Genomic DNA, 25,499 nt, shown 5'->3' on the forward strand with positions numbered 1-25,499 from the left:
TAAATATTAAAATTATTCCTGACATGAGATTTACAGGTATCTGCCTATATGCCATCTGGCTGAAATTAAAAGAAAAAAAGGACTTCTAAGTATGGCACTTTTTGGTTTGATATGCATTGTTCTGTGGTGATGGGCTATGAAAGCCAGACTGCGTACTACGATTCTGGCTCATGGCAACTAGCAGGTAAAGTGCTGAAGAAACACCTTGAGGTCTCTACCCAGAAAAGACATGAAACTATGAGGTGGGTTTTGATGTGGGAAACAAAAGCAAAAGAAAAAAAAATTAAATTTTCTTACAACTTACAGCCCATTGACAAGTCCTTGAAACAGGCAGAGTCTAATATTCCTCCAGGAAATCCCAATTGTCTTAATGTTAATGCTGTGCTAGGGGGAAGAACTGTTACCTGACAGAGATCACAGGCAGGCAGGACTTGAGTCTCCATCAGTTTGCAACTGTCTTAATGATTTACAAGAAAAAAGCAATTTTATCAATAGTTTGCCCCCTCAGAATCCTGGAAACCTTGTTTCCAAAATACCTTAGAGCCTGAGACAGACCGTGTGTTTCCAAAATGGCGGCAGCGATGGATGTGGATACCCCGAGCGGCACCAACAGCTGCGCGGGCAAGAAGCGCTTTGAAGTGAAAAAGTGGAATGCAGTAGCCCTCTGGGCCTGGGATATTGTGGTTGATAACTGTGCCATCTGCAGGAACCACATTATGGATCTTTGCATAGAATGTCAAGCTAACCAGGCGTCTGCTACTTCTGAAGAGTGCACTGTTGCGTGGGGAGTCTGTAACCATGCATTTCACTTCCACTGCATCTCTCGCTGGCTCAAAACACGGCAGGTGTGTCCGTTGGACAACAGAGAGTGGGAATTCCAAAAGTATGGGCACTAGAAAGAGAATTCTTCCATCGAGCTCAACTGTTCTGTTATCCATTTAATGACTTGCCCTCCTGTTACTTAAGTATAAATTAGATAGAACTGTGTCTTTTCTGCTTTGTCTTCAGTTTGCTATTCCTGCAGCCATATTGTATTCGGTGTCAAATAAAATTCAGTTGGATTCTTAAAAAAAAAAGCAAAAAACAAAAAAAAAGACCAAAAAAAAACCCCAAAATACCTTAGAGACTTAGTCTATCTCTACCGCCCCCCCCAACTTGAAAATGTATATAATTAGCCACTCCACTGTCCCAGCGCAGCTCTTTCTCTCCATGGGTCCTGCCCTGTGCTTTAATAAAACCACTTTTTTGCATCAAAGATGTCTCAAGAATTTTTTCTTGGCTGTTCGCTCCAAACCCCAATGCTTCAAACCACATTGGTTCTGTTATTTGTTTTGTTTTGTCTTGTCTTGTTTTGAGAAGACTCCAATTTAGAAAGGTTGGAATTTCCCAAAAGCTTGCATTTCTCCCAACACTCCTGTCTAAAGGCTTCTAATTGCATTATTAGGCAAAAGAAGCCACAGACAAGCCTGGTGCTTTTAGGTGGTCAAGTTAAATGCCAGCTTGGAATAAGGAATAATAAGGAACGAGTGTCTTTGCAAAATTACATACTTTGTTCTGGATATACTAACATTTTGTCAGTTAGCCTAAATCAGAATATGGAGGAATTTGCAATTATGTCATTTTCTTCTTCAGCAAAAAAGTACCATTTTCTGATGTTTATGTGTGAAATATGTGTTGAAGAAATTTTAAATAATTTTATTTTATGAGACTCTATCGGAAACCTCAAAAGCCCTGAATTATCTGGAATGGTAAAGAGTTACTTCTTCAAGTAAAAACTATGTGTGCAGGAGCACCTGGGTGACTCAGTCAGTTAAGCGCCTGACTCTTGATTTTGGCTCGGGTCATGATCTTATGGTTCATGAGTTAGAGCCCCACATCGGGCTCTGTGCTGACAGCATGGAGCCTGCTTGGGATTCTGTCTCCCTCTCTCTCTACTTCTCCTCCCCTTGCTCTCTGTCTGTCTCAAAAATAAGTAAGTAAGAATTTACCAAACAACCCCCACAAAATTTGCAAACAGAATTTTGGAACTATGGCGCACATGCGGTATTCAGCAACACATCTGGTTTTTCCACTTTGATGAAGAAAGAAGCTCAACACATCACCATGAGTCAGTGCTTACTACATCACCTTGCATAGGCATCAAAGCCTTTGCCAAGAGTCCTGAAGAGGTTTTGGCTATTGCTGCAGAAGTAGTCAATTTCTCCAGGCTGTCTGACTCATGGTGATTTAAAGAAATTTTTGTCAAGAAATGGAAGCAGGATATGAAGTTATTCATTGGAATTCACTCCTAAAATAATTCTGTAGGAAGAAGTCATTTGTAGCTTTGATATATTTGAACATTTTATTTTTTTAAGTAATCTCTATACCCAATGTGGGGCCTGAACTCACGACCCTAAGATCAAGAGTCACGTGGTCTACAGACTGAGCCAGCCAGGTACCCCTTGGCTTTGACATCTTTGATCACATGAATAAGGTAAGGATTTTTTTGTCATGAGATCCGGAGGATGACATTTTGAAACTAAAACACACACACACACACACACACACACACACACACACACACACAGAACCCCAAAAGCCCTTTTGGCCAAGTTACTACTGTGGGATTGGAAACAGACAAAATGAGCCTTTCACATGCAGGAGGAGATTCTCCTGGATCCATTCAACAGTGAGGGAACTAGTCAATTTCTCATAGGGCAGAAATGTACAGATACCTGGAAACACTATAGAAATTCTCCAAAGGTTAGTTATGCTCATTTGATTTTAAAATTGAAATGTGAATTTTAACCATGTTCTTGCTGATGTATGTATCATTGATGATGCAGATGTGGCAAAAATGACTAAATTCATTGACCTGAGGATTGAGGAAATGATACAAGTAACAGCTTAAAGAGTTCTAGAAATATCCAGCGTGTTTGGACATAAGCGTATCCGTCTGCTACAACCTACTTTGTTAATCAGGGCTTTCTTTCACTTGTAACTGTCAAAATTCAGAGTCAAAATTTATAGAATATCACAAATGATAAACATATTGTGATGTGAAGACTGCTCCATAATTTCTTTTCAAGACAAATGATGGCAGAATTGTCATTTAAATTTGCTTTGGGGAAGAATTTTAACCTTGTTCTTTTGTATCTGCACACTTTGCATTTATTTCAATTACTTCATTTATGTGAACAAAAAAGTGAGAGATAGAAAAATTTTTGTGTTTTCTATGTGAAGGAAATTGTTTTCTAATGCAATAAAATAGCAGGCCAAATTTGAGGTGATACTTATATGCATTTTTGTAGAAAATTATCATTTTCCATCATGTTAAAGAAGTAANGGGGCGCCTGGGTGGTTTAGTCGGTTGAGCGTCCGACTTTTGCTTAGGTTGTGATTTCACAGTTCGTGGGTTCGAGCCCCGCGTCGGGCCCTGTGCTGACAGCCAGCTCAGAGCCTGGAGCCTGTTTCAGAGTCTGTGTCTCCCTCTCTCTCTGACCCTCCCCTGCTCATGCTGTCTCTCTCTCTCTCCTAGAAACAAATAAAGATATTTAAAAAAAAAAAAAGAACCATGAATAAAATATAACCACTTCATTTTACAGTAAGTGAAGACTCTAGAAATGAATTATTTGACCAACATCACACAGCAAATAAGTGCTAAAACTTATATAAAACAGAACTAACAAGTGCAAATAGAGCCTAGATCTCTTATGTCTGCGGCCACAATACTATGTTGCCGTTATGTTTCTTCAGTGGGACATCCCACAGTCACACAAGAAAGTTCTTTGGAACCAAACCAAAACAAAACAAAAAAACCAACCAACAACAACAAACCTTTGTGAAAATGAAAGCTTTTGTTCTAAATGTGTTACTACCAGACTTTCCCAACCTTGACTTCCTACCTGTCTAGACCTGTACTGATTGCCAGCTGCTTGGAAAATCCATCTGCCGCCTACCCCATCTTGTTCCTGTTTTTCTTCTTTAATGACAGATGTCCTGGTTTCAAATCTACTAATAGACTTAAGCATCTTAAATAAATAGCACCAGCCTTTACCCAGGTGTGTCTCTATTGTGTAGACATTTCCTGCTATGTCATTTTGCCATTGTCTGAATTCTGTATATAACACTCCCTTAGTCCTAACACTTGGACTGGCTCTAACAGAGTAACATTTTTTAAAGTTTATTTATTTATTTTGAGAGAGAAGGAAAGCGAGAGAGAAAGCGCGCACGTGTACACTCACACCTGTGCAAGTTGGGGAGTGGCAGAGAGACGGGGAGAGAGAATCCCAAGGAGGATCCTCACTGCACTGTCAGCACAGAGTCCTATGTGGGGCTCGATCTCATGAACCCTGAGATCATGACCTGAGCTGAAATCAAGAGTGGTCTCCTGGAACACCTGGGTGGCTCAGTTGGTTGACTGACTGACTCTTGATTTTGGCTCAGGTCATGATCTCATTGTTTTGAGATCGAGCCTGTAGTCAGGCTCTATCTACACTGAGTGTGGGGCCTGATTGGGATTCTCTCTTTCCTTCTCTTATAAGTAAATAAGTAAACATTAAAAAAAAAAAAAGAGTCGGACACTTAACCAGTTGAGCCACCCAGGCACCCCATAGGTGGCTTATAAACAACTGAAATTTATTTCTCACAGTTCTGGTGGCTGAAGTCCAAGATGAAGGCACTGACAGATTCAGTGTCTAATGAGAGCCCATTTTCTGGTTCATAATCAGCCATCTTCTTGCTACGTCTTCATAGGGCAGAAAGGATGAGAGAATTCTCTGGGGTCTCTTTTATAAAAGCATTAAGTCCATTCATGAAGCCTTCCCTCTCATGACCTAGTCACTTACCAAAAGTCTTACCTCCTAATCACATTATATTGGGGGTTAAGATGTAACATGAATTTGGTGGGGAAGGACATAAACATTCAGTCTATAGCAGATAGCTTTTACTAGAGTTTAGTGAGTTCTGTAGTGCTTGAAGAAGAAAACAATGGAAAAGCTAATTTAAAGCCTTTTCATCTTTAAGTATGTGAAAGTCATGTATGTTTCTCATTTAATAAAGTACCTTTTTTGTAACATGAATTATTTTGAGTTCAATAATTTTTCTTAAATTGCTAATCAAAACATATTTGAAATGTTGACTTTCAGTCTACAGTTCCTGTCTGCCACTTTGAAGATGAGGTAGGCTATTTGAATTAGGTCTGCTTCCAGTCCATGAACTATGCATAAAAACAACATTAGCCATCAATATCAGTAATACATGGTAGTGAGAGCTATAGAAACATGCCTTTAGTCCTCATACCCACTCTGCAAAATAGAAAGTATTATCTCAGTTTATAGATGAGAAAATTGAGGTCAAACAGGTTGACTTGCTAAGAGAATATACTGTTAAAAAGTGACAGAGCCACTTATTATTATGTTACCCAGAGTAAATACTTTTATAAAATTCATATCAATCCCTATATTTAGACACAACCTCTCATATCCCTGAAAAATGAGTGCGGTTTAGAAGTAGTTCAGGAAAAACGTGTGCCTATATGTGCCAACAAATGCTTTTTTGGCCCCCAGTCCAAACTTCCACCCTCTGCAAATGGGAACCCCTTAGGCTGGAACAGCAGTAGAACATTAGGGCAGGTGACTTGAAAAGATAAACTGAATAGTAGTCAGTTTACTGACACTGATAAGTGTTATGGTTTAAGAGTTATGGGTGATTTTCTTTTCTAGATCTTTTGTAATATTGTTATAATTATATTAAAGGCATTTTTACAAAAAAAAATGGCTGGTGAAGAGAATATTTAATTAACATTGTTATTTCTATAAGAAAAAGAAAGGAGCTCCTGGGTGGGTCAGTTAGTTAAGCGTCTGACTTTCACTCAGGTCATGATCTCGCGGTTCGTGAGTTCGATCTTCATGTTGGACTCTGTGCTGACAGCTCAGAGCCTGGAGCCGGCTTCAGATTCTGTGTCTTCCGAACCCACTTGTGCTCTGTCTCTCTCTCTCTCTTTCTCTCTCACTCTCAAAGATAAATATAAAAAAAAAAGAAAGAAAAAGAGAAAGTTCTTAAAAACACTAACAATTTTTTCTTCCATTCTTCCTTGTCATTCTTTCCAAGTCTATCTCAGTCAGCCTCTCATTCCAATTCATTCTGTGTTTTAAATGAAACAGATGGCTCCCCTCAGGCTCAATTATGATATAGTTTGAGCCTCATGTGTTTGGTCGCTTAGGTGTCACGTGGGTGAGCCACACAGACGTGCCTACATTTGAGTCTGAAGTATATGACTTGCAAAAAAAGAGCTGAGGCATCTAGTCTTTAAGACTGCAAGAGGCATGAATCAGATACAAAAGGACAGACACTGTCTCTCAAGTGAAGAGATCAAAAACTTAGATGCTAAACTTGGGGAGTGAGGTTGTTTTAGATGAGAAATCTGGAAACTTGATTTTAGGAAAAGGAAATAGATTACTTCACATTTATGGGCTTACAAGATAAACAAAAATTAAATTTATTTCCAAAGATATTTAAAAATAAATTTGGTAAGGATTTATAGCCTATCTCTATCGTGAAATAAAATGTTTAACCTTTCTAAAATTTTTTTTAAATATTTATTTTTGAGAGAGAGAGAGAATGAGCAAGGGAGGAGCAGAGAGAGGGGGAAACATGGAATCTGAAGCAGGCTCCCGGCTCTGAGCTGTCAGCATAGAGCCCAATGCAGGACTCAAGCTCACCAACTGCAAGATCATGACCAGAGTCGAAGTTGGATGCTTAACCGACTGAGCCACCCAGGTGCCCCAATGTTTAACCTTTCTAATGAAAGTTTAGTGCTGATCTTAATCTTGCTCTACATATACACTAGACCCTAATTTTATGGAACTTGTCAGTCATAATTAACTGTGTCATTAATTCTTTAAAAATAAGGGACTAAGCTGTAAACCAAATTTAAATTTGGTAATTTAAAATTTGGGGCGCCTGGGTGGCTTAGTCGGTTAGGCATCCGACTTTCACTTAGGTCATGATCTCGTGGTTTGTGGGTTCGAGCCCCGCATCGGCCTCTGTGCTGACTGCCAGCTCAGAGCCTGGAGCCTGTTTCAGAGTCTATGACTCCCTTTCTCTCTGACCCTCCCCTGCTCATGCTGTTCTCTCTCTCTCTCCTAGAAATAAATAAAAATTGAAAAAAAAAAATTTTAGTTTTCAAAATACTGCCATGCACCCAAGATTCATAAAGAATGGCATAGCCCATTTACAATTTGGCAAACAATTAGAAGTTATTTCAAAATGTTCTAATTTCTTTTTTCCATTATCTGTTTATCAAACTACTCCTAGAGAGACACCTACCTTTTGTCTCTATGCATAACAGATTCACTGGTTGTTGTTGTTTCTTTTAAGTTTATTTTCAGAGAAAGCATGAGGGAGGGAGGGAGGAGCAAAGAGAGAGTGGGAGTGAGAATTCCAAGCAGTCTCCACACTGTCAGCACAGAACCTGATGTGGATCTTGAACCCACAAACTGTGAAATCATGACCTAAGTCAAAATCTGGAATCAGACGCTTAACTGACTGAGCCACGTGGGTGCCCCAGATTCACTGTTTTTTTGAGATTGGATTACCATTAATAGCTGAATTGCTATTAAAAAACAATAGACATTTAAAGTAAATATATAAAAAAGCTATTGAAGGAATAGAGATGTCTTGTCTACCTTGCACATTCTGCTGAGTGCTAGAATATTGCGTCAAACTCATGTTGTACATTCCATGAGGCCAGGGATTACCACTTAAGAGGCTTCACATTCTTGATAGCACTCAATGCTAGATTCCTAATTAGTCACCAATAAGTACTTCTTCACTGGTTTTTGTTATTGTATAAGCCGTACGCACTGCCTTGATTACCTGCTCCCTCCACTTGTTCTAGCTACAGGAACTCATCTTCCCCTAAGCATCACATTTGAACTTTTATCTTATGTCTTTAGTTTTTCTGAGCTATGACCAGGACTTCTTCTCCCCTGATAAACCCTAAGCCTTTGAGGACAGAGACATCGTCTGTTTACTTCTATTCCTTACAGTGCCTGGTCCATTATAGACCAAACACATATTGGTTGAAGGAATATTTTAATGAAATGATAGTTGAAAAGTAAATATGAGGATTGGAAGACTTCTTATAGCTCCTACCCTAAAATTGCTTGAGTATCTCTGATAAAATAAATTGAGGTTTATAGTTAGTTGTACTTGTAAATACAAAGCATAGAAAGTAGATGATAAGAATCTGTGCTCTTATTTTGAGAGCACATATTTCTGTGTGTTTTGTTCCCCTTAAACAGGAAAATCTTTAGACATCACAAACTACATGTGTTTTATTCATAATGCTATTACTGGCCCTTCACATTCTGAATGTTAAGTAATACTTATAACGAATAATATCCTAGGATATAAGCCATCTAGTATATTGTTGGAACTGCTAATCTAGCAAAACTGTTTGTCTCCATTCCCTTTTTTCTAAATACTATAGTCCCTATTCTTAGAAAACAGGTTATTCTCTTGAGCATTATAAATTTAGATCTCTGCCTTTCCAGATGCATTTTTATTGAAGTATTTTTCCATGACTTTTATCATCATGGTGTGTGAGAGTGGAAGGAAGAACATTAACGTTTATTTGATGCTAATTCAGTGGCAAGTATTGTGTTAGGCAACTTTATATTTAATGTCTTGTTCAATCCTCATGAAAGGGCCTATGGGATATGCCATTTTACATACAAAGAAACTGAAGCTCAGAAAGATTAACCCTCTTTCTCATTGTCTTGTAACAAATAATGGAGCTAAGACTTAAACCCAAGTCCATTTCACTTTGAATCCTATAGTCTTTCTACTACATCTTTGAACATTAATGCAAAATGAGAGATGGCTGGAATATTTTACTTCACTATGCCTAATAATAGGTAGAAGGTAGTAAAGGAATGGAGCATAAATATATACAGAGAGGTAACTACTACCCTAATCATTGTTTATTTAAAGTGATTTGAGTTATCCAAAAGATGTAAAATATTTTATTGAACAGGCTACATTACTAAAATTTTTTATCATGAGAAAATTATCTTTTAAACAACAAAATACTCTGTAAAATGTCTTTGCATTTCTAGGTATATAAGAGGTAATACTGGAATATTTAGCACTTCAGATGCCTTACAATCAAACTAGAATTCAAAGGTAGGTAATTGAGCTCTAGAAAGCCATTCCAACTCTGATCTACCTAATGACTTTCAGGGTGTCCAAAGAAACAGAATGTCCTGGCCAATGCTGCTTCTCTCTGCCTAGAGGGAAATTACCTTTAATCGCACAGACAGGGGCACCTGGCTGACTCAGACACTAGAGCATGTGACTCTTGATCTGGGTTGTGAGTTCAAGCCCACATTGGGCATAGAGCCTACATTTAAAAAATAATTGCAAGAACAATCTATATTTTGGAGTATAAAAACAGAAAATATTTATAAGTAAACAGAAATGAACAATAGTTTGAACTTTTTGGATTCTTTTCACATTGAGAAGGTGGAAAGAAAAGGGAGCTGGCCTTTATTGAATACTACAGTCTACTTTGAAGGGATGATGTGGATTTACCAGGTCACTATCTTTTTCTTTTAATTATTATTCATTTTTTGAGGAACAGAAAGAGACTGTGAGCAGGGGAGGGGCAGAGAGAGAGGGAGACACAGAATCGAAAGCAGGCTCCAGGCTCTGACTTGTCAGCACAGAGCGCAATGTGGGGCTCAAACCCGTGAACTGTGAGATCTTAACCTGAGCCAAAGTTGGACAGTTAACCGATGGAGCCATCCAGGTGTCCTTTTATCCATAAACATTTTAAATCTTTAAAATCCTTAAATCTATCATCCAGTGTTATATAAAGTCAAGTAGATTTCAGCCATGGCTCATTCAGTACTGTCCACTGCTATACTCTTTTTCACCATGAAAAGAAATCTTTCAAGAAGAATATAATATTACTTACGTCTTTTGTTAACCTCTTCTTTGAGCCTGTGGATAGAAACTGTCTATGGGTTAAGTGGCATGACTTCTATACAGATATACTTACAGGAAGCATTTATAACACTGTTGGAAAATTCAGACTTGTACAGACATGTCAGAAAATAATTTCAAATGACATTAAACAGGACAGTGTTTTGGATCACATTTGCTCCCTCTGTTTTTTAAACATTATTTAGGTACAATAATGCAATAATTAATTGCATATATTTATAGTGTCCAATTTGAGGGGCACCCAGGTGGCTCAGTCAATTGAGCATCTGGCTCTTGATTTTGGCTCAGTTCATAATCTCACTTGAGCCCCTGTAGGGGGTTGTGCCTGGAACTGTGTGTGGAGCTGTGCGTGGAGACTTGCTTGGGATTCTCTCTCTCTCTCTCTCTCTCTCTCCCTCCATCCCCTTGTTTCTACCCCTCCCCTCACATGTACATGTATGCACATTCTCTTTCTCAAAATAAATAAACTTAAAAAAATCATCCAATTCGCTAAATTTTTACATAGGTATACACCCATGAAAGCCATTAACTCAATGAAGGAAAAAAGAACATATTGGTCATCCCCACAAATGTCCTCATGCTTTTTTTTAATCCTTCCCTACTCCAGACTCAGGCAACCACTCATCTGCTTGCATAGATTAGCTTGCATTTCCTATAATTTTACAAAAATGGAACGATACAGTGTGTGTACTCTTTTTGATCTGGCTTCTTCTGCTCATCATAATTACTCTGGGATTCATCTATGTTGTTGCATATGTCAATAATTCATTTCATTTTATTGCCAAGTTGCATCCCAGGCTGAGTATCCCTAAACCACAATTTATCCATTTATTCTTGCATTTGCTGCCCTTCTTGGTTGACCCTGCCTCTTTACCAAAATGATTTTCTCTGATTTGCAATTTCTGATTATACTCTTTGCATTTACCAGTTATAGTGGACACCTGTGGTTTTGACTGCCCTGAATTCCTTCTCTCTTGTATTTGTTAACGCAGCACCCTTTGCTCCCTTGAACAAGTATATCGCCTTCATTCCATGTGGTCTTGTGGGATTCTTCTGATTGGAGAATAGACACATATGACCCAGGCTGGGCCAATTAGGGTCCTTCCTCAGAATTTTCTGAATGGCTCTCTTTTCTGTTGGATTAGGTATTATGAAGGGTAGGTTCCAGGGATGTGAGTGAGCTTGAAAAGAGCCCTAAAGGAATGAGGTTGGCACGTCAACTGAAGCCCAAATGAGAGACAGAGTGTTTGTGTTCTGAAGTAGACTGCCTGGATCCAGCTGATAATAAAGGCTGCTTATCCCTGGTTTTCTGCATCTTAATTAAGTGGATGGTAAGAGTGCCCTTTACTTATGCTAAGAGTGCCCTCATTTTGTTTTGGAGGGAACCTCTCTTTCTACACTTTCAACACATGTGGTTCTAGTGAAGCAAACTTCACCTTGGCTTTAAGGGTAGAGCATATACGGCCAATTACTCAGTTGCCTTGGTCACTGGGACAGTTCATCGATTCTAGTTGGGCTAATTAGAGCTAATGTTTGTGCTCCTGGGGATGATGCTCCCTCTTTTCTGGAAAACTTGAACAAGAAATATAGAGCTACAAATATTGCAGCCATCTTTTGACCTAATGAGTAGATGAGCCAGGGCAGCCAACGGCAGAACCAAAAGGAGAAAAACGAGGTTCTGATGACATTGTGTGGGCTGTTGGATAAGATGTCCCTGAAGCCTTCAATACCCCCTGGTTTTTGCAGTTCTGTAAAGAACAAAATTCCTTTTGTGTACAAGGTATTTGAGTCACTCATGTCCCTTACAAAAGAAAAAGTTACAATACAGTTGCTTTACATTCATTACCTCATTTAATACTTAAAACCTGGAAGTTATGTTATTATCCTAATTTTACATATGGGGAAACTCTTAATTAAGTAACTTAGCAAAATCTTACAATGGCAAAGCTAGGACGCCCATCCAATCCAACTGATTGCAAAGCTCAATTCCTATGCAATATTGCTTCAGGGTTAGAACCCTAACCTGGTTAGCTTTGTGTTTTCCTACTCTTTCTTTCTAGTACATGAAGTTTAACACTATTAACATTTGTGACTTCCTTATTGATGAATAAAAGTACATTTATAAGACTTAATTCTTCTCTGTCTCTGCTTTTTGCTTTCTTATTGTCTTTTTCCTCTTTCTCATTTTTCTTTTTAATGTTTATTTTTGAGAGAGAGAGAGAGAGAGAGAGAGAGTGTGTGTGTGTGTGTGTGTGTGTGTGTGTAGGAGGGGCTGAGAGAGAGGGAGAAACAGAATCCAAAGCAGGTTCCAGGCTCTGAGCTGTCAGCACACAGCCTGATGTGGGGCTTGAACCAACGAACTGAGAGATCATGATCTGAGCTGAAGTCGGATGCTCAACTGACTGAGCCACCCAGGCCCCCCTCCTCTTTCTCATTTTTAATTTTTCCATTTTTTCAATGTTGAATACCAAATATTTGCTTGGTGGGCTTGGGGGCAAGCCAAAGTTAGTTTGCTGAAAAACTTGACCTTCTAAACTAGTAGCTCAAGACCAGAAGGATTATATCTACAAATCAGTCTGATAAACATCCCTACATGCAAATCACTGGGGCAAACACATTTTAAAGATGATAAACCATAAGGCTTCTGCTACTCCCTCCCTTCTGTCATTCTTTAAAAGGATGAAAGCAGGGCAACGATCATTCTGACAAGACTCTGGGAAAATGCTAATTGTCACATCCTCCTTTTTGAGGCACTTAAGAGGGAGAAAATCCTTTACTGCCCTAGCTCCCAGCTTTCAACAATATTTTTTTAAAGAGAGAAATTTGTCAAATCTGAAGGTGGCTTCATGTTGTGCTTAATTTTTTAGGAAGTTCAAATAAGCTTTACATATATTTTATTTGATTAAGAGCCCACCTCTGATTTCTTTTAGGAGGCAGAACATCAATCTAGTTAAGAGCAGTTAATATCACAAGGTTTAAAAAGGAAAGAAAGAAAAACAATTTAATCCCTCCTTAGTCTTTTAATAGAGCCTTGTTGGAGCCTTACTGGAAGCCTGGAGACTAACACTCCCTAAGCATTTTGTCAACAACTAGAGATCAACTTCATTTTGAAATGTAATGTTTGAAAATTTTGTCTTCCTTAACTGCCAAGACTAAGTTTGGTTCCTGGATTCATTTCCTTTGTAAGGACACATGACATCACTTTCCTGAAAGCTTTTTATAACACTCCCTGGACTGTACTAAGTCTCTTGGATGTTATCAAGCCTTTATAGATAAATCTAGTATGGTAAATTTAAAATTTTAGATGTAGATAGTAAAGAAATTTTCCTCCCTAGATTTGTAACTTGTTTACCTGTGGAAATACTTTGATAATGATTTTTAAATAGATCTGGATCTGTAAAATCTTCAGTTAACTTTTTAAGTGATGGGCTACAGCTGTATCATTATTCAAAGGTATAGTTATTTTGCATCTGTTAGGATGGTACAAAATATTTATAAAAAATATATGTTAAGTTGAATCTAGCTGTTTTGTTTACAAAGTAGGTTAAAAATCTTTTGTTACTACTCTTTTTCTCATCTATAGTTTCATTTTTACTAAAAGTAAAATGATTTTGCTCTGGTGACATTTCAGGGAAGAAAGTTAATTGCTACACTTTGCTTAATTTGTTTCACTCTTATTGCAAACAAATATATTTATTTACATGGTTCAGCCTGGCAAAATGGGGAATAAAACCAGACAAAAAGCTTTTTTCCAATTTGGTAAGTTAACTAATTTCTTTGAGAACTTTTTATAGCTATTAATATTTGGAAATGGTCCAGAAATTCAGATATGTGGGAAATTGAAAATAGATGAAGCTATGTATTGGTGCTCTATAGAGCTGTGTTTCTCAAACTCTACTGTGTAGTGGAATCCTAGAGGACTTGTTAATACAGTGTGCTGGCCTCCATCCCAGAGTTTCTGATTCAACTGGTCTATAGTGGAGCCTGAGGATTTCAATTTCTTTTTTTTAATTTTGAGAGAGAGAACGAGAGAGAGAGAGAGAGAGAGCAGGGGAGGGGCAGAGAGAGAGGAAAACAGAGTTTGAGTCAGGCTCCAGCTGTCACAGCAGAGCCCAACGTGGGGCTTGAACTCACAAACCATGACATCATGACCTGAGCCAAAATCAGTTGCTCAATGGACTGAGCCACCCAGATCCCCCTGAGAATTTTTTTCTAAGAAATTCCCAGGTGATATTGCTGATGCCACTGGTTCAGGGATCATTGACAACGATTGATTTAGAGAAACTGAAAACCAGGGTTAGTGTCTCTTTCCATTCATATCTTAACTGGATATATTTCACATTTCTTTTCCAAGCTTCTGTCTTTCTCAAAGTATGAACCACAGCAAAGATTTTTTGACTCCATCCCATTCTACCCTGTCCAAAGTTCACTGACCTTCAAATTCTCCACTTTCAAGGACCCCCTTTCCCAAAGCTGAGGGTAAATGCCTAGTGCTCCAAGAGATCAGTTTCCCAAATTTTGCTCATCAGCACATTTTTCCCTCAACATTTTCATATACGTCCTGTGATAAAGCTATTCTATGGGCGAAACATTTTGGGATATACTGGTTTATCTGGAAAAAAATTACTTTCAATCTCAGAACAGCTCAGAGTTTTTAATATGCAAATGTGTGTGGTGAATTTCTACAAGGGAGAAGAAGTATGTGGCATTTCCCAAGTGGATCTGATCTTGGAATTCTTCCTCAACTCTCTCCCTCACCATGTGCTAGGGAATATTTATTAACCACAGTTTGGAAAATGCTCTAAGCAATTTTATAACTTATTTTACAAGGTTAAAAAGTCTATATTACAACCCAGGAAAAAAGCCAACTAACATGCCAAAACATCATGGGCAAATTTTAAATCAGTTTAGAAGAGTAACTAAATAAAGGTACTCATTATTTTGATTGTATGTAACTTTAAAAAAAAAATTGCAGTAAGATCAGATAACATGAGATCTACCCTCTTAAATTTTTAAGTGTACATTACAGGATTGTGAACTACAGGCACAATGTTGTATAGCGGATCTCTAGAATTTACTCATCTTGCATAGCTGATGAATATACCAGTTGAATATCAACTTCTCATTTCTCCCACCCCTTTACCCCTAGCAATCGTCTTTCTTCTATTTCTGCTTCTGAGTTTGACTATTTGAGATATTTCATATAAATGGAATCATGCAGTATTTGTCTTTCTATTATTGGCTTATTTCACTTAACATAATGTTCTCAAGGTTCACCCATGTTTTTGTACAACTTCCTTCCTTTTTTTTTTTTATAGCTGAATAATATTCCCTTGTGTGTATATACGACATTTTTCTTTCTTCTTTCTTTCCTTCTTTTCTCCCCTTCTCTCTCTCTCTCTCTCCTTTCTTTCTTCCTCCCTCCCTCCCTTTCTTTCTTTCTTTCTTTCTTTCTTTCTTTCTTTCTTTCTTTCTTTCTTTCTTTCTTTCTTTCTTTCTTTCTTTCTTTCTTTCTTTCTTTCTTTCTTTCTTTCTTTCTTTCTTTCTTTCTTTCTTTCTTTCTTTCTTTCTTTCTTTCTTTCCAGGAGCACACGGACATGAGTGGGAGGGGGGCAGAGGGAGAAGGAGAAGGAGAATCTTATACAGACCCCACACTTAGCAAGGAGCCCAACTTGGAGCTTTATCTCATGACTGTGAGATTATGACTTGAACTGAAATCTTGAACTGAAGTCAGATGTTCAACCGCCTGAACCACCCAGGCACCCCAACATTTTCTTTTTTCATGTGACTTTTTTTGTGATTAAATTTACTGAGGGATATAAAGAAAGAACCATGGCTTTTAGCCTCTGCTGTCATCAGGCGTTTCTGGACCTCACCACCTAAACCCTGTTCCTCCTGCCCAATTACTTTTCCATTAGTTTTTCATTTTCTTCAAATACTGAAGATATTTCTTATGACTATTTCACATATTTCTTATGATTATAAGTTATCTTATGAATTCCTTAAGTGAGTTACATGTTTATTGCTTGTTTCTATCACTAGAAAACAGTTCCATGAGGGCAATATCTTGTCTCTCTGGTTCATGTCTATATTTTCAGTGCCTAGAACAGTGCCTGGCATATCATATGTAGTCAGTAGATTTTTTTTTGATGGAAAGAATAAATAGATCAATAAAATCATTAGCTAAGTTTTGATTTTTGATAATGAAATGTTTATTGTAATAATAAAAGACTTAGGTAAAGGAAAGGTTGCTTTTTAGTAGCTTTAGATGAGGCAATTATGACAATCTTTTGATTTTTAATGGAGTAATTCCACTCTAATAATATAAAAGGAGAATTATTGATGTGAAACTCAAATTGTTGTTTTGTAGACTCACTTTTATTATGATTTTTAATATTGTCTAAAGGACCCAAAAAAAGACATATAATATTTTTTTACATTTATTTATTTTTGAGAGATAGAGAGAGAGAGAGCGTGAGAGGGGAGGGGCAGAGAGAGAAGGAGACACAGAATCTGAAGCAGGCTTCACGCTCTGAACAAGTGTTCAGCACAGAGCCCAACACAAGCCTCGAAACCAAGAACCGTGAGATCATGACCTAAGCTGAAGTTGGACACTCAACCGACTGAGCCACCCAGGCACCTCAAGACATATAATTTTTAAAATAAGACAAGTATGTGAAAAATGCTTGGCATGTAAGTAGGCCTTATATAAATACTAATTTTTCTAGCTCTCTAACTTTAAAAAGCCTCTAAAAATGATGCTATATTACATTGATGCTATATGTTTGGTATAGTACAAAGTTCTTTGACTTGGACAAATCAAAAAACCATCATTAACAGTGTTTTTTTCTTTTTTTAAAGCACACTTGTTCTAAAAGAAAGCTTGTGTTCTATATTTGCATTCGTATATGAACGACAAGCAAGTGTTAAATATGTGCAGAGCATAAATGTTGCTAATTTATGGATCCTGGTAATTTTAGAGGCATGGGAGAAGTCTGATTGAAATGTAGAATTTTTGTTGGATATTACATTAGATTTATTCCACTTTGCCCAACAAAATAAGAGAAAGAAGTCAGCAGGCATTATTTTTAGAGGGAAAGGATTCATCCAGGAATCGAAGAAGGTAATTGTCAGAGGTCCTTAGGATATAATGTGATTTGAGATTGCATTAAAAACTTACAAAGTCGGGGCGCCTGGGTGGCTTAGTCGGTTAAGCGTCCGACTTTCGCTTAGGTCATGATCTCGCGGTTCGTGGGTTCGAGCCCCACATCGGGCTCTGTGCTGACTGCCAGCTCAGAGCCTGGAGCCTGTTTCAGTCTGTGACTCCCTCTCTCTCTGACCCTCCCCTGCTCACGCTGTCTCTCTCTCTCTCTCTCCTAGAAATAAATAAAAAATATTTAAAAAAAAACTTACAAAGTCTATTTCTGGGTATTAAATGGAAAACTATATTTCACTTCAGCAGACTTTTATGTGGTTTAAAGTGTTTTCTTATTTACCTTGTCCACATCCGGTCCCCATTCTTGTCTTTTCTATCTTCTCATTATCTCCCTCTAGGGGTTTGTTTGTTTTTACCTTTTGCTTTTATCCTTATTGGTGGAAAGAAGTGGGTCAGTGTTACTTTAGTTTGTCTTCACTTTCACTCTGCTGTTCATTCCTGAACTAGCTTTTAGCCTCTGGGAAAGAAGAAAGTAAAAATATTTAGAGAAACTGGGCCAACCTCTTGACGCTCCCTCCCCCAAAGGAAACAAAACCTAACCAACGGCAACAGCAGTTCCTCTCTGTTCTCTTACAGCACCTTGTTATTTCTCACAAAGCTCAGAGTTTTATTATAACAAGTTATTGACTATCTTTCATCCAGCTAGACTTTCAGCCCTTTGAGGACCTAGCGTATTGCCAAGAACACAATACAAAGAAATTAAAAGAATAAATGCTGCGTGCGTGAACGCTGCACTGCTACCCCACCCAACCACTCATCATAAAGGAGAAAAGGTGCAGTCAGCATGCTCAGGTGTGGGCCCTTTAAATCAGCTCTCTAGAAAACCAGTAGAGAACTGCGGCATTGATATCTTAATTACATCATTACTTGGATAATTTAAGCAAGAGTTTTTGTTTTGTGGGGGGCGGGTGGGAGGAAGATGAAGGGGCTGAATTACTCAGGTAATTTTCCTCCCTAGTCGCTGTGTTGCGTCACTACGTAACCATCGCACTCGGGTGGGGTCTTCTCACCCCCCTCTCCTCCCTTGGGTGGCTTCGGGAGCCCTGCTGGAGAGACCGAGGCGCCCACCTCGGGGCGGGGGGCTTCCCGGGGACACCCCGCCCCGCCCTCNGGGAACAGGCGGAGGCGTCAGTCCGCAACCGCCGAGTGAGAAAGCGACGCACACGCAGAGAACGAAAGCGGCCGTCCGCGGTCTCCCGAGCTCCTCACGGTCCGGCCGCAGAGAAGAAGGAGCCCTCGTCCGGGCGGGCCGCCTCAGCCGGGCGTCACCTCCCGACCCGCCTCACTCCCGCCCAGGCTCCTCCGAGGGGATTAGTGGGCTGCCCGCGCGGCCCGGCGGCCCGGGAGCCATGTTGTCCGGGGGGCTTGGCAACGCGTGAGGGACCCGCGGCCCCTCCCGGAGGCTCCGGACCCTCGGCGAGAGCCGGAAGGCAGCGGCGGAGGCCTGCGCCTCGGAGGCGCCTCGGGTCTGCCAGCCGCTGGGACCCGGACCTGCATCCGGTCGCCGCGGGCGTCGGCAGAGCAGCTCACCCTCCGCGCCTCGCTTTGCGACGCGGCCCCCGCACTTGCTGGTGAGTTGGTGGCGGACGACCGCGCGGGGCTTTTCCTGCCGCCGGGCGGACCCCGAGCCGACGGGTGCGGGAGGGTGCTTGGGACCGAGGGCCGGGGCCGGAGGCTTTGGGGGCCCGCTGGAGGCTCAGGCCCGGCCGGGAAGTTGAGAGAGGGAGGCGCGGCATACGGAGCTCGTGAGTGCCGTCGCCCCTCTCATCCAGCGCGAACCCCGGGGCGCCCAGGCATTTCCGGGGTGGGGGGGGGTGCGGGTATGTGATGGGCTTCTTCGCGGAAGGCGCTTCCAGCCGCAGCCTCTTCTGTTGCTTGCTGCCCATTTGGTCTCCGGGGGAGGCCCAGGAGGAAAAGAGGCAGAAAGTCCCCCGAGATACAAAGATCCCCCTCGGCGGGGGTGGAGCTGCAGGCGCGGGCGGCGGAGGGGAAAGGAAGGGCGCTAGTCCGCGGGAGGTGGGCGAGGAGGCGGCGGTGGCCGCCGCGCTTCCAGCTCCTTGGAGACGCTGGGGGTGTGAGCGGGCGGCGAGCGCGGAGGAGGAGGAGGAGGAGCCTTTGCGTGGGGGAACCCGGCCGAGACAAAGATCACCGCAGCCTCCCGCTGGCGGGTCACACCCCTGAGTGTTGGTCAAGAGCTGAGGTGGAGGGAGTGTGGGAAACCCAAAGAGCCGATGGGGAGGGGAATATGGGCAGCTGCCAAGTATTGTCGTCTGCGTTGCAGTTGCTTTTCTCAGCATTTTCGTGCCCGATGCTTTTGCTCCCCAACTCAGCTGGATAGCTCCAGATTCCTTCCCGTCACCACCTCACGGCCACATTGAGTCCCTTGTGGTTTTCCCCTCATTCTCCCCCTACTTTTCACCCACTCCTTTTCGNGGCTTCTTCGCGGAAGGCGCTTCCAGCCGCAGCCTCTTCTGTTGCTTGCTGCCCATTTGGTCTCCGGGGGAGGCCCAGGAGGAAAAGAGGCAGAAAGTCCCCCGAGATACAAAGATCCCCCTCGGCGGGGGTGGAGCTGCAGGCGCGGGCGGCGGAGGGGAAAGGAAGGGCGCTAGTCCGCGGGAGGTGGGCGAGGAGGCGGCGGTGGCCGCCGCGCTTCCAGCTCCTTGGAGACGCTGGGGGTGTGAGCGGGCGGCGAGCGCGGAGGAGGAGGAGGAGGAGCCTTTGCGTGGGGGAACCCGGCCGAGACAAAGATCACCGCAGCCTCCCGCTGGCGGGTCACACCCCTGAGTGTTGGTCAAGAGCTGAGGTGGAGGGAGTGTGGGAAACCCAAAGAGCCGATGGGGAGGGGAATATGGGCAGCTGCCAAGTATTGTCGTCTGCGTTGCAGTTGCTTTTCTCAGCATTTTCGTGCCCGATGCTTTTGCTCCCCAACTCAGCTGGATAGCTCCAGATTCCTTCCCGTCACCACCTCACGGCCACATTGAGTCCCTTGTGGTTTTCCCCTCATTCTCCCCCTACTTTTCACCCACTCCTTTTCGGGTAAGCAGTATTTTGCCTTCAGCTTGGGGGGAACGTTTTTTAATGACAGGATGCCTGAGCTTGTTCTGACCCTGAACTGCCTTGAACTCCTCTCTCTTCCTCCCACCCTTTCCTTTCTGGGATCTTAGAATGTCACATGGCCACCAACAATTAGCTTTTCTTCAAAAATGGCAAAAACACTTAGCTGAAATGGTGGCGCTCCTATTTTATAGTAATTCGTCCACTAAAGACATCACCACTTTACTTAGCCATGTAAATTTTCTAGGTAACAAAAGTGGCAAATTTTGAGTCTTCGCTGTTTACCTGGAGTCAGCAAAGTGTATTCCTGGCTGCCAGACCTTCTGACACTTACCAGGAAATGCTTGACTTAAAGACAATTCATTCCTCAAACTTTGCTGATTCTTGAGTCTTAACGTTGAGGGCTTTCTTTTAAAAGGCACTTGTGTAACAATGTCAGAGTAACAAATTTGAGTTACTGTATCTTAGATTTCTGTTAACCATTGGACAGAGGTAAATGAATGGGATTTTAAGATCTTTAATGCCTGGAGTCAACGAAAGCCTCCGTTGAAGCTAGAGACAAGGTTCAATCAAATTTTAAGAAAATTTGTTAGCATTGGTATTATTTGTTTTGTTTGTTAACGAAGTCATATTAATCTTTGTAATTCTAATGTCTGCATGCTTCCAAAAACAACGGTTGTAACAAAAGAAAAAATTTTGGGTATATTTAAGGAAATTTTTTCTTTTTTTTTATGAGGGAGAATTTGGAATATAAAAGTGTTATCCTTTTATCTGGTGGACTGTCTCATAGGCCAGAAATGTTAACAATTTGAATGCTGGACTTCAAAGAAAATAGCTGAGCCTTTGGATTTAGCTGTTTTAAAATCTCCGTATATGTGTGTACACACACACACACATATATACACACATAAAATATTTTACATCAAAAATAGATATTGAAGCATGAGTGGAAAGGAATTAAATGTAAAGACTGATATAGGGATGCTGCTGTTATTATTCTGAGAACAGTCCTATTTTGCTGCCATTACAATGTTTGCGCTATAAAAATTGTGAAAGGGATTTCATTTTAGGGATTTCATTTCCTGCCTCTGAATTGTGGGACTCCGTACCTCATTCTTACCAGTTAATACATTTCAGATATCTCTGTGAAATTAAAGGTCATATCGTTAATGATCAGTGTTTTGTATAGCATATTTAACAAAAGACCAAATTGAAGATACATTGGTTTTTTTCTACATGTTTTTTTAGTGTCTAATTAGATTATGAAATTTAATTCTCTGAAGGAAATCTACCAAAAAGTTAACAAAGATTTCTGGGTGGTGGGATTTATGGATGAATAAAAATACAGTTCTGTATTTTTCCAAAATTTTACATTCCTTTTGTAATAAGAAAAAAAGTATATCAAGTATAAAGCTTTATTAATAACCTAATTTTCCTATTACTAGGAGAAGCCCCCATAAAGAGTTTATTCTCATCCTTGAACTCTGACCCGAAAAAAGTCACTTTCGGGTGTTAGGTATTTGAAATAGTGTAGCCTGCCAGATGTGCTCTGCTTACCTGAAGGGAGAAAGATACATAGTAAGGAAAGATGAAATTGAAAGAATTGGTTCAGTATATGGTAGGGATCCAATATATGGTGGTAGCTTTGTAATCTTGTTCTGATAAGTCATTAGTTTTACAAAAAATAGAAAACTTAAATTTTATTTTCTCTGTAGTGTTGACTAAACATTTTAATGTATTTGTTGATATATTTTGTTTTTAGATATTGCTTCAGTTCTATGATTATGGTGGAAAGAGATGGCATAAAATAATTCACTTTGTTGAGGCTTTTGTTTTTCTCCCTTATTTTCAGTAATACTTCCCTCCTTTTTCTTTATTGATGAAATAGTACTAACTAAACAACTGTGAAGATATTTTACTGTGAATGGTAGAAACTATAATGGCAAGAAGATAATCAGAAGTGAAGATGATGTCCCTTAATATTATAAAACATTATCTGTGAACACAAAATTTTTCCCCTGGCATTTTCTTTGTTATTATCTAATAGTATTGAATATTTATAAGGCATTACATTTTGAATCTTTATTACTGTTCTGTAATCTTTATAAAATTGGAGCATCGTGTCATGGCATTCTTTTTTATAGCTTTTACACTTTCACGGAGGATAATTACTTACATGAATTGCTGTGTTGTAGAAAAGGGACGTTATAGGTTAAATTCAGTTAATAAAAATATTCATTAGAGTATTTTATCTATTTTAGAAATTGTCTCCTTTCATATGTGTGAAGAAAGAATAGTTTTGAGGTTGTTTGAATTTTGAATGTGTAATTTTTGCTTAAACTTTAAATGGAAAAGTTATTTAAAGTGCAGTTTATAAACTGACGATAGCATTTTATGTTTCTTTATATCTTTTTAATGTTTATTTATTTTTGAGAGAGACTGAAAGAGACAGAGTGCAAGTGAGGGAGGGGCAGATAGAGAGAGGCAAACACGAAACACAAATCTGAAGCAGACTCCAGGCTCTGAGCTGTCCTTGATGCAGGGCTCAAATCCAGGAGCTGAGATCATGACCTGAGCTGAAGTTGGATGCTCAACTGACTGAGCCACTCAGGAGCCCCAGCATTTTGCATTTTAAATGATAAACAGTAGGTTTATGGCATTTAAAATTGTGCTTTATATAGTATTTATGAGGTTTAAACATCGCCTAAATAGAAAACTTTGTGTAGGTTACTAGCATTTAACTTACAGTGTTGGCAGTTTCTTTGAACTGGTGAGGAGGGGACCTTTTTAAATTTCTATTTACAATATTAAGCCAAGAATTCTTACTGTCATTACTGGATTCTTTGTTATTATTTTGCTCCCAGCCTTTTTGGTTGCCAACTACTTTCATATCCGAAATATTGACCTAGAAAGAGTAATTGCCAAGGACCAAGAAAATGTATTGAATATATATACCTGAGTGTAGCTCACCTTTCCTAGTCTGTTTCTCTCTCTCTGTTGGCCAACTTGGAAAATAAATAAATACTTAACAATAAATCTAATGGGAATGTGCCTGCTATAAATAATGTTATATTCTATTGTAACCTATGATACTGAATACCGTAAGTGAGGAGGTAGGTTTACAGATCTATGGCATATTGGGATGAGTGAAAATTACCTCACTCTCCAAAGTCTCCTTTTAAAATTACTTTTTTGGGGTGCCTGGGTGACTTAGTTGGTTAAGTGTCTTGACTTCAGCTCAGGTCAGGATCTCGAGGTTTGAGCCCCGCATTGGGGCTCTGTGCTGACAGCTTGGAGCCTGGAGCNGCCGTAAGTGAGGAGGTAGGTTTACAGATCTATATGGCATATTGGGATGAGTGAAAATTACCTCACTCTCCAAAGTCTCCTTTTAAAATTACTTTTTTGGGGTGCCTGGGTGACTTAGTTGGTTAAGTGTCTTGACTTCAGCTCAGGTCAGGATCTCGAGGTTTGAGCCCCGCATTGGGGCTCTGTGCTGACAGCTTGGAGCCTGGAGCCTGCTTTGGATTCTGTCTCCCTCTCCTTCTTCACCTCCCCTGCTCGCACTGTGTCTCTCTCTCAAAAATAAATAAATATTAAAAAAATAAAATTATTTTTTGATGTAAACTATATGTAAAGGAAATTAAACTCAATTACCTCTTTTTCTAGTACTATGCCAGGTGTTACTTTGTTTAATCCTCATAGTAAGCTCATCATATAGGTATTGTGCCTGTTTACAAATTAGGACACAGAGGCCCTAGATTAAGTGATGGTCTCCAAGGTCCTACCTCTTTGATGAAGCTGAGATTCCAGTTTTGGTGTTCAGACCACTATATTAGGCTGCCTCCATGGGGACATGATGTTAAAAAGTCTGTTATGTTAAGTGTCTGCTATAGAGAGAACGAAAAAGTGATACATTAAAAAACTCATCAAAATTAGATTTAAATTCCATTGAATTAGCTTTACTACACACAAAAAAATTGAACTATACAAAATATATAATAGAGGACATATTTATAGCTCAATATGAATTAAAGGTACTAAAAAGATACTGAAAATATTTGTAGATTTATTTTTAATCATGGATTTATCAGTTATTTGGGGGGGGCATAAAGTAAAATGAATGTTGATGCTGAAAAGCAAAAATAATTATACTGTATATTTACTCTCATTTTTACTTCTAAGTTTTCTTATTTATTTTGGTTTTACATGTGTTAAAATTAGTTTGCATTATTTCAGCATATGCCGTAAATGGGGAGATGGCTCAGATGCATGCTGTGTAGGTTGCTTCAGTATTGGGTGAGAATTTTGCTTTAAGGTAGACAAATTTTATATCTATATCTGTACACATATAATTGTTTATTGGTTTTTGGTTTTGGAATTGCTTACTTAGCTAAGTAAGTGTAGATTTTGATCTTGTGTTTTTATTGCTATATGGCTATACACCCCTGAAAATGGAAATATCAGAGCAGATTGTACATTTCTGGTAATAACTTTTTACACTGAAAGCCAGTCCTTATGATGTTATTGTTGATATATATCCTATCTGTTGTTCAATTTGAAGAAGAGAAAATTTATTGAATTGACTAAAAGTACTCCATTAAAGTGGAAAAGCAATGAAAGCAGATTTTCTTTTGTTGTCATAAAAGCTAATTTGGAAAAGGTTTTTGTCAACCCCTTTTTTTTAACTTTTAAAAAAAATGTACGCTCTAAACTCAACATGGCGCTTGAATTCATGACCTTGAGATCAAAAGTTGCATGTTATACCAACAGCCACCTACTTGCCCCTTATCAGCTTTCTAACAGCACATTTTTATTTCTCTTTATGCACTTATTAGCATACTTTCAAGAGTACTCTTAATTTTAGATGCATATTTGTAAACAGTGGGAAAAGGAACCAAGAATAATTTAACTGTATTCTAGGCTAGTGACTAGCTCACTTCGGTCTTCTCAATCACATATTTAGTCTTTCTATTCTTATAATTGATGCTTAATATTTGTTAATGTGTGTTAATATTAAATAATGTAAACAAAGTTTGGTAAAAATTGATATTAATATTTGTGAAAAATAATTAGGTAACAACATTGAAGCTCTTATTACTCCAAATTTAGAGGCATTATCCTTTAAATTAGTATGTAAAATAAATTAGCTAATATATATTTTTAAGTATTATCTTTAAACCTTTACCATAATTCCACACTTTAATGTTTTAATTACTGGTTTGTACTGCTATTTCTGGTG

The 25,499-nt window shown here is 39.5% G+C and overlaps 2 protein-coding genes across 4 annotated transcripts in view; both read left to right on the forward strand.

Moving 5' to 3' along the window:
- Positions 1 to 553: 553 nt before the first annotated feature.
- On the forward strand, positions 554 to 1,053 carry LOC144238406 (E3 ubiquitin-protein ligase RBX1). The gene has a single exon (XM_077772196.1). It carries the CDS (start codon positions 570 to 572, stop codon positions 894 to 896), a length of 327 nt encoding a protein of 108 aa, XP_077628322.1. The 5' UTR covers positions 554 to 569; the 3' UTR covers positions 897 to 1,053.
- Positions 1,054 to 18,537: 17,484 nt separating this feature from the next.
- CDK17 (cyclin dependent kinase 17) overlaps positions 18,538 to 25,499 on the forward strand; it is a 111,600-nt gene continuing 104,638 nt past the window's right edge. Inside the window, exon 1 of one of the 3 annotated variants that reach the window (XM_077772212.1) lies at positions 18,538 to 18,777. The gene's annotated coding sequence lies outside the window, so the exon portion shown is untranslated. Of the gene's footprint in view, positions 18,778 to 20,000; positions 20,243 to 25,499 lie in introns of those variants that run through there. The other 2 variants (XM_077772211.1, XM_077772210.1) reach the window with 2 other exon arrangements.

The sequence above is a fragment of the Crocuta crocuta genome, unplaced genomic scaffold (genome assembly GCF_008692635.1).
Source record: "Crocuta crocuta isolate KB4526 unplaced genomic scaffold, BGI_CrCroc_1.0 scaffold216, whole genome shotgun sequence".
Taxonomy (NCBI): domain Eukaryota; kingdom Metazoa; phylum Chordata; class Mammalia; order Carnivora; family Hyaenidae; genus Crocuta; species Crocuta crocuta.

Excerpts from the sequence above, each read along its gene's own strand:
- LOC144238406 (XM_077772196.1), top strand. The coding sequence starts at position 570 with ATGGCGGCAGCGATGGATGTGGATACCCCGAGCGGCACCAACAGCTGC.